Genomic DNA, 9092 nt, shown 5'->3' on the forward strand with positions numbered 1-9092 from the left:
CTTGTCCATATTGCAGGGTGAAGCTGAGGGCCCATTTACAGCTGTGCCCTCGCCGAGTAGAGCCCGTATGCCAGTGGGATACGCGGTACCAATAACGCGATCCACATGAAGTCCGTTGTGTAGTCTAGATTCGCGGTGAGCATCCAATTTCATACAGCCCGGTCACGCTTGAAGACTTGATGTTCTACATCTGCCAGAATTTCACCCGCTGTCACACGAGGCTGGGGACCATCCAATCGTCGACCCGACCGTCTCGATGTGAGCAGAAGGATCTGTCGCCCGGTCGCAGGCAGTACTTCTGCGTTCAGTTGCCATGCATTGACAGCACCTGCCGACGCTTCCTTTGCCCACCTCAGATGACAAACAAGACAGCCTAGCCATCGGTCCAGAACATAGCGAGACGATCTTGTCGCGCACTGGCCGACGGGGACGCACAAGGCAACCGCCCGCGGTCTCAGATATCCCCTTCTAAGAGCGGCCAAAGTCCTGAGATGTATGTGGTGGGATGAAATACCACTCCAGTCGCGATCTATTCCTTCGACTCTCACTTCCGTTCACTTGAGGATCTGGCGAGCTTCGGTAGTCTAGCGTCTCTATTGGCTGCGACACAGTTCGACTCAGCAGAGCCTTGCAGATCACTTTTCATCCCAGCCTCCCGCATCGCCCGATTTTAGCAGGCCACTCCTCCCGCTAGTGGTGAGAAGGCAGGGATAGCTTCTTCGCTCAGCTTCGCGCGGTCAGGCGCATGATTGTATAGCTTCGGTAGCCATATAATTCGCTCCATTTCTTGGTGCTCCGGATCCGGATTCATAGGACGAGATTTAAGCAGAAAGACCGTCGAAAGACCGTTGTGAATACGGTGGGCCCGAAGTACCGTGGGGTATGGTGGCAGCACAAGTGTCTTCCTTGAGTCTCTATGCGCTCCTAAGACGTTCTTGGTCATATTGTTTCGCCGTTGGTCGGTCAGTAGCAAACTCTCCAATGCTGCACGAGCGGCTTCTGCTTCTTTACATCTAGAGTCGCTATCTGTGAGTTCGAGCTCTGGAAAGCTCGCCCAGTGTTCGTCTCAATTGCACTGTGATACCACAATCTCGTTCGCTCGCATGACCAAGCCAAACTTTTAGCATTTCGCCGCGAATTTGCTCGTTACACCCACGCTGCAATCCTCGACCGTTCCACGCATATGCTTCGTGGCTAGTTATGAACACAAGTACCCAGCCTTCCAACGTGTATGGGCACACAATCTCATCACCGCAGGCTAGTCCCACAGACATTTCGAAATAATCGCATACGTGCGGGCCAAAATACGTTTATTGCCCAAAGGTTCAGACACCGATTTCAATTCTACGGTAGTATTGGATGCGAATAGAAGGCCCGGATGCCAGCCTAGTGACAATACACTCTGTCGTACCATCTCCGCCTTTGGAATCAAACTGGTCACCGCGGCGACAAGCTAATGCACAAATCGTGGCATTTTCGAACCTCGAAATGGCCGCACGTATCACAGCAAGTGAAGTTACGCACTATGTCCGAAGGTCAGAGAGGAGCCGGCAACATGCGTTCTACCTCGTCTTCTGATTCGTCGTCGCTGTCGGTTGATCGCTCCAGGTCCTCCTGTGTCAGCCTCTCCAGCTCCTCTAGGTTCCAGTCGATGTAGCTCTTCTCCATCTTGAGCGACGCCACAGAGTCTGCCAGCTGCTGCAAAACTTCATCTCTACGGTGATGTTAGCACAGGAAAGGCGCAAGAATAATGACGGCGTACCTTGCAGACTGGACCCACACGCAAAAATCGTCGACCCAGATTTTGCTGTAGACGTAGTACACCTCGTGGTGGTCGAGAATATCCTTTATCTCCAACAAGCACCGGACGACCGATCGTCTCCCGGCGCGTAGGAAAGCGGCGACGTCTGCGCGACACCGCTCTGCGAGGACCCACGACCGGAAGAGCGGGAAGGTCAGCGACCGCCGATAAGACACGGTGAACGTCGCTGCCATTTCGGAGAGGTCAAATGTCTCTGGGCTGAGATGTGACGTCGGCGAGTAGGGCGGGGGGTCCAAAGCCGAAAATGCAGGTACGAGAGAGCTGATAGTCCAGCCGCTCTCTGGGGTTGGGTCGAGCTGAGTGGTCCGCGACTCGTAAGCGTACGCGAACAGGAGTGTGAGCAGTGTCAAGTAGAGCTGATGTGTCTGGTATGGCGTAGCAAGGTCTTTGAAATAGTCAGCAACGAGTCTGCACCAGAATAGTCTGAATCCGCACATTCTTTTCGCGGCAGCTGCAGCATTTTCATGTTCTCTGCTTCCGTGTACTGGAAGTCAGCGACGGGCACAGCATGTGGATGCGTCCAGCGAACAAGCTCCTGGATGTACTCATCGTCCGCAAAATCAGCCCTATGGAGTATTAGTACACTACTTGTAGAGTATTCGAGTAGAGATTCACATATAATGCTCTTCGTCCCATCTTTCCTCTTCGTGTTGCTGCCGCCTTTTTCTCCGCTCAGTCGGAGGGCACGTCTCTACCTCCGCGCCGAGCTCGTTAATCTCGTTTGGCGTGTGCTCTATATGCTGAAAATACCCTGTGTACATGTCCAAGAAGCCATAGCGCTCCTGAGGCGTTATTTTGAATGTGTCGAGAGGCTCGGAGACATCTTGTCTTAGCTGCCAATCATTCGCAGCAGCTAGGGTTTGTCAGCCTAAACGGCGACGCTTTAGATAAGAGTAACGTACCTTCCAATATTTCCTGTTGTTCCAGGCTGAGACCCTCCGTCCGGGTGACCAAGTCGTCTTCTGCCGGTTCTACAGCATTTTGGGTGCCTAACACCTCTATCAATGGGCCTTGAGACGGTTGTTCTGCCAGTCGAGGCGCAAGCAGTTTTGCAAGGAGATCCAGGTCCTCGAAATGCTGTCCGGGCAAGGCCTTCGTCAAGATGACATCTAGAAAGCCCGAACCCGGATCGTACTGTGCCGAGGCTTCATCATCTTCTTGCAGCGCGTGGGGGAAGTTAAGGCGCAGATAATAAGGGGTTATGTGCAAGGTGAACAGTGTATCATCCACGTTTATCTCGACGTCGGATGCCTACTTCCGAGCCAACAATATCAGCTCCGGCCTTGCAGGAATGAAGATGAAAACTCCATACTCACACGAACAGAAGGGCAGTACACCGACACTGTGACAGATTTCTCTGTCTGTGAGCACGAAAAGCGTGGTGTTATCATGATGACTTGGTGGCCGAGATGTCGGGGAATGGCTGCAGCTGAACGGTGTTTTCAGATGTTGTCGCGACAGACAACAACGGCCCAAATAGCAAAAACGATCAAGGATTCGAAAATTGCACCGCCACAAGAAGATGCCACAACAGATTTCGGTGTGTCGGCAGGCGGCGAGGAGGATATAGAAGTGCCGACAATATAGCGGGAGTCAAGTTCGTGCGCGGGTCATTCGACCCAGATCTTATACCACAACTGCCATGGACGTTGAGGTGAGCCCTGTTTATGCCAGCATACTACGAAACAAAAGCTGACTCTTACATACTCCTCTAGAGGCTCCCAGCATATCCACCACTCTCGCTAGTCGAGCAGCTGATTCTCAAGGAAAAGCGAGGGAATTGTGTCCCCGTGTTCGTTGAGCTACCCGGCGACCTCCTCACGCCATGCACGGCCTACTTGCGCATATCTAAGGAATCCGAATACAGTTTCCTGCTCGAGTCTGTCGTGAATGGAGAGAACCTGGCGCGATATAGCTTCGTCGGCGCAGGTAAGCAGGAAGTTCATCTCATGCAGTGCATGCTCTGATGCAAGCTGCATGCAGACCCATTTAAGGTCATCAAGACAGGTCCGAACGAGCTCATCAAGGGTGATCCTACTGGCCCTCTGCAGCAGGAGCTGGCACAACACAGGTATGTTAAGCTGCCGGAGGTTCCGACGTTCACTGGCGGCGCCATCGGCTATGTCGCGTATGATTGTATTCAGCACTTCGAGCCGAAGACTACACGTGCAACGAAGGACACTCTCGGTCTCCCAGAGTCCGTTTTCATGCTCGCCGACACTATAGTCATTTACGACCACCTATTCCAGACCGTCAAGGCTGTCTCCCACATATTCTTCCCTGACGGCATGTCATCTAATAACCTGCCTTTCATGTACGAAACTGCGGTGTCGAAGGCGCGAAGGCTGGCCAAGCTCATCCTGGAACCCATTACTCCGGAGATCCCACAGCCACCCATCACCACCATTGGCACTGAGGCCGTGTCAAACGTCGGCAAGGAGGGTTACGAAGGTTTTGTGACCAAGCTGAAGGAACATATTGTCGCAGGAGATATCATTCAGGCTGTCCCATCGCAGCGACTAACACGCCCAACTTCTCTTCATCCATTCAACGTCTATCGTCATCTCCGGAGAGTCAATCCAAGTCCATACATGTTCTACTTGGACTGTGGAGGCCTCAAAATAGTAGGTGCAAGTCCGGAGACACTTTGCAAGGTGGAGAAGAACAAAGTGTTCAACCACGCCATTGCGGGGACTGTCAAGCGTGGGAAGACTCCAGAAGGTATGTATTTGAGCTTCCATCATACCGAGGCTATGTGTTGAAATCGCCGCGCAGAGGACGAGAGGCTTGGTCAAGAGCTTCTGAACTCTGAGAAGGATCGTGCAGAGCATATTATGCTCGTGGATCTGGCTCGGAACGATGTCAACAGGGTCTGCCAACCGAAGACAGTCAAGGTAGACCACCTGATGCGCCTAGAGCGCTTTAGCCATGTCATCCATCTCACGTCTCAAGTATCTGGTCTCCTTCGCGAGGGCAAGACGAGGTGCGCATTCTCTCATTGAATGAAAGTAAGCTATTCGCTTACCTGGACTTCGTAGATTTGATGCTTTCCGATCAATATTCCCTGCCGGTACTGTATCTGGCGCGCCGAAAATCAAGGCTATCGAGATTGTCTATGAGCTCGAACAGGATCGCCGGGGTGTATATGCCGGCGCTGTCGGTCGTTTCGACTTCGCAGAAGACGAGATGGATGTGTGCATAGCCATACGTACCACGGTGTTCAAGAATGGCACCGCTTACTTGCAGGCGGGTGGAGGTATCGTGTTTGACAGCATCGAGGAGGACGAATACATCGAGACAGTTAACAAGCTCCAGGGCAACCTCAGGGCCATCGAGCAGGCAGAGAGTTAGTACTATACTCCACTTGACCGTAGGGAGTATACTAATGGATGCCACAGAGTACTGGTATGACATTCAAAACGCCTCAAACGGCGAGCAGTAGAATTAAGTTGGAGGATCCTACTACCATACCATGACTATGCAGTATCTACCTTCCCCGTCTGCTTGAGAAGTGTTCTCTTCATCATGATGTCCCTCTGTTTCCGCCTCATGGCTTCGGCTTCCGCCAAAGCGACACCTTCCCGACCAGCTACGCTGAGGACTCCGGCAATGAGTTCGGCTGTCCGGGTGCTCTCGTCGTTAGCAGGTATTGGGTACATGACCAAACGCGGGTCAACGTTCGAGTCAATGATGCCAATGGTCGGGATGTGTTCCATTGCGCATTCTCGTATCGCATTATAGTTTGAAATGGGGTTGAGGATGATGGCCAAGTCAGGGACGAGGCGCTTTGTCCGGCGGGCCTCGATGCCGAAGACCTCAGTCCTGTTGGTCAGTGTTCCTGGCAGCCAACGTTCGCCGACGTGGTAACCCTGGCTTCCCAGGCGTTCGGCAGCTTTGCGAACGACGACGCGAAGGTCGGGACGTGTACCAATGAAGACAACCATCCCATTCCTGGCTGCGACACCACGGACAACCTTCGCTGCGCGGCGGAGCAGTGGTAATGTATGGTCCAGGTCGATGATGGTGATGCCCGCCCGCTCGCCGTAAGCGTATGAAACAAAGTTCGGATTCATGAGAGATTTTGAGTGTCCGAGATGTGCTCCGGCAGCGACGAGCGCAGACAGCGTGGTTTGTGACGGCGGCGGAGGTCGGTGGAGAGAATGGTGGGGTTGGAACGTGTTCTCTCGCGTCTGAGTGGAGCTATGGCTACCAAAATTTTCAACTGAAAGTAGCGAGTTCGACTCAGACGATCCGGAGCAGTTGAACCCTCGAGCGTTGTGACATACCAAGATTTTTGATATCCTGGCGGTTGAGTTGCAGCCTAAGCCATTCAGCTTGCGTCTCGGGAGGTTTCTCCTCGCCCGTGGCTTTGAGATAATGTCGTACGCCACCGACGCGGGCTACAGAGCGTTGCGGTCGCCGCGAACATCTTGCAGTGGCCGCGAGCCAGGTTCTCACAACCTGGCCTGACATGGCGGAAGCGTGAGGATTCTAAGTGGTAGGCGCCGGCGTCTAGGCGTGACTTTCCGCTTACCTCAGCAGCGTTGATCGATTTTTAAGTTTTTCGTGCAGCTTGCCCATCGCCCACCACTTCGCCTCTTCTTTTCCTCTCTTCACTCTCTCTTTCTTTTCCTAAAAATGGAGGACGCGTTCGAAGGCGCTGTTGGTATCGACCTTGGAACCACCTACTCGTGAGTTTCCTGGGACAGGGGGACGCTTTTACAGTCGTACTGAGCTTTTGGATTGCAGGTGTGTCGGTGTCTGGCAAAACGACCGTGTCGAGATCATTGCCAATGACCGTAAGTGCTTTAGAGTGTATAGAATGACTGGGGGATTCATTTTTTGCAGAGGGTAATCGGACAACGCCCTCCTACGTCGCTTTCTCCTCTGAGGAGCGCCTCATTGGTGATGCCGCTAAGAATCAGGCCGCCATGAACCCCCGCAACACGGTCTTCGACGCTAAGCGTCTCATTGGTCGTCGTTACGAGTGCGTAGCGCGATATTTAGTCTGCTTTTGCGCGGTTTTGAATGGCGTTTTTCTATTCCACAGCGACCCGGACGTCAAGAAGGACATGACTCATTGGCCCTTCGAGGTTGTCGAGAAGGATGGTGCTCCGCTCATCAAGGTTCAGTACCTTGGTGAGGAGAAGTCCTTTTCTCCTCAGGAAATCTCTTCCATGGTCCTCACGAAAATGAAGGAAATTTCTGAGGCGAAGTTGGGCAAGGAGGTTAAGAAGGCTGTAGTCACGTAAGTACCTCTACTTATGCCTAAAAAACCAGTTCAATGCCTAAGGACACTATGTCTGCCAGTGTTCCTGCCTACTTCAATGACTCGCAGCGTCTTGCCACGAAGGACGCAGGTGCCATTTCCGGCCTCGAGGTCCTCCGTATCATCAACGAGCCCACTGCGGCTGCTATTGCTTACGGTCTTGACCAGAAGTCGGCCCAGGAGAAGCATGTCCTAATCTTCGATCTTGGTGGTGGTACCTTCGATGTCTCCCTCCTCAGTATCACTGGTGGTGTTTTCGCCGTCAAGGCTACCGCTGGTGATACTCACTTGGGTGGTGAGGACTTCGACAACAACCTTCTTGAGCACTTCAAGAAAGAATTCCACAAGAAGACTAGTCACGATATCTCTGAGGATCCCCGTGCCATCCGTCGTCTTCGCTCCGCCTGCGAGCGTGCCAAGCGCACCCTGTCCAGCGTCACTCAGACTACCGTTGAGGTTGACTCACTCTTCCAAGGTGAAGACTTCTCTGCAAACATAACTCGTGCTCGTTTCGAGGAGATCAATGCCACTCTCTTCAAGTCCACCGTCGACCCTGTTGAGCGAGTCCTGAAGGATGCTAAGATGGCGCGCGACAAGGTCGACGACATCGTCCTTGTTGGTGGTTCGACTCGTATCCCAAAGATCCAGTCGCTTGTCTCGGAGTATTTTGGTGGACGCCAGCTCAACAAGTCTATCAATCCGGATGAGGCTGTTGCTTACGGTGCTGCCGTCCAGGCTGCCGTGCTCACTGGTCAGACCTCTGACAAGACCGCCGACCTCCTCCTTCTTGATGTCGCTCCCCTTTCCCTTGGTGTCGCCATGCAGGGTGACATCTTCGGTGTCGTCGTTCCCCGTAATACCCCCATTCCCACCAACAAGTCTCGTGTCTTCACCACTGTCGAGGACAACCAGACGACTGTTACCTTCCCCGTCTACGAGGGTGAGCGCACCCAGTGCCGTGATAATCGTCTCCTTGGCGAGTTCGAGCTCACGGGCATTCCCCCCATGCCCCGTGGTCAAGCCGAGCTTGCTACTACCTTCGAGGTCGATGCCAACGGTCTCCTCAAGGTCACCGCTCAGGACCGTGCCTCTGGCCGCAAGGCTCAGATCAGTAAGTTTCGCGTATAGAGGCACTGAGGCGAGATACTAACTCTTCCTGCATCAGGCATCACCAACTCTGTCGGCCGTCTTTCGTCCGCAGAGATTGAGCAGATGATCAAGGATGCTGAGCAGTTCAAGCAGGCCGACAAGGATTTCTCCGCTCGCCACGAGGCGAAGTCTGACCTCGAGGCCTACATTCACCAGGTCGAGAACACCATCACCAGCCCTGAGCTCTCCATGAAGCTCAGGCGTGGTGCCAAGGCCCAGGTTGAGGCTGAACTCGCCCGTGCTCTCGAGAAGCTTGAGATCGAGGACTCGAGCTCTGATGAGCTCAGGAAGGCGCAGCTGGGCATCAAGCGTGCTCTCCAAAAAGCGACTGCCGGTATCTCCCGGTAGAATGCTGACCGTGTTGTGTTGCATTGTTGTAGTCCCTTGCTCGCTCTTCGTCTCTTGTTGTGCTGTTGTCTTTGATTCGGCTTGAAACATTCTTTATTCCCTGTACGAATTGTAACACATGAATCAGACGGATGAAAAAACCAGTATGGGATGACCAGGGCGGTGTGATTGCATTTAACTCCCGCTGGGGCACACTATGTAAACCAACAGCATAGGCGCCCATGGTTTTTGAAGTCTCTGAGACTCGAGTCTCGGACTCCCGACGCTAAACAAATATTGGCCGCAAACAAGCATATCTAGCTTGAAGCTCATTAGCGGCTTTCTACACTTCGTATCAAAGTATAGTCAAGCCATAAATAATGCGTGTTGCGCTCTGACCGAAACAATTCTCTAGTTGCCTAGGTGCCCAGATCCTCATGTCCATCTCCGTGCGAACATTCACCGTTCGTCTGGTGAAGGCTGAGGAATCATTCTCGCGCGCCTGCAGACGCATACTGGTGCATG

General features: G+C 53.1%; 4 protein-coding genes across 4 annotated transcripts; 2 read left to right on the top strand and 2 right to left on the bottom strand.

The window, feature by feature from the left end:
* Positions 1 to 1300: 1300 nt before the first annotated feature.
* Positions 1301 to 3496, bottom strand: PHACADRAFT_154682 (uncharacterized protein). Its single transcript, XM_007402265.1, has 6 exons — positions 3139 to 3496; positions 2725 to 3073; positions 2438 to 2675; positions 2258 to 2388; positions 1756 to 2207; positions 1301 to 1698 (listed from the first exon to the last, which is right to left on the bottom strand). Exons 1-6 carry the CDS (start codon positions 3211 to 3213, stop codon positions 1537 to 1539), a joined length of 1407 nt encoding a protein of 468 aa, XP_007402327.1. The 5' UTR covers positions 3214 to 3496; the 3' UTR covers positions 1301 to 1536.
* On the top strand, positions 3465 to 5173 carry PHACADRAFT_33618 (uncharacterized protein; the record flags this gene model as incomplete). The annotated part of the gene is made up of 5 exons (XM_007402266.1): positions 3465 to 3476; positions 3538 to 3751; positions 3806 to 4543; positions 4598 to 4805; positions 4861 to 5173. 5 exons carry the CDS (start codon positions 3465 to 3467, stop codon positions 5171 to 5173), a joined length of 1485 nt encoding a protein of 494 aa, XP_007402328.1.
* Positions 5174 to 5294: 121 nt separating this feature from the next.
* Positions 5295 to 6031, bottom strand: PHACADRAFT_265824 (uncharacterized protein). The gene has a single exon (XM_007402267.1). It carries the CDS (start codon positions 5893 to 5895, stop codon positions 5299 to 5301), a length of 597 nt encoding a protein of 198 aa, XP_007402329.1. The 5' UTR covers positions 5896 to 6031; the 3' UTR covers positions 5295 to 5298.
* Positions 6032 to 6417: 386 nt separating this feature from the next.
* PHACADRAFT_265825 (uncharacterized protein) lies at positions 6418 to 8730 on the top strand. The gene is made up of 6 exons (XM_007402268.1): positions 6418 to 6513; positions 6572 to 6621; positions 6671 to 6809; positions 6873 to 7070; positions 7133 to 8202; positions 8257 to 8730. The coding sequence occupies exons 1-6, from the start codon at positions 6461 to 6463 to the stop codon at positions 8586 to 8588; spliced, it is 1842 nt and encodes a 613-aa protein (XP_007402330.1). The 5' UTR covers positions 6418 to 6460; the 3' UTR covers positions 8589 to 8730.
* The last annotated feature ends 362 nt before the right edge of the window (positions 8731 to 9092 follow it).

Source organism: Phanerochaete carnosa (genome assembly GCF_000300595.1).
Source record: "Phanerochaete carnosa HHB-10118-sp unplaced genomic scaffold PHACAscaffold_75, whole genome shotgun sequence".
Taxonomy (NCBI): Eukaryota; Fungi; Basidiomycota; class Agaricomycetes; order Polyporales; family Phanerochaetaceae; genus Phanerochaete; species Phanerochaete carnosa.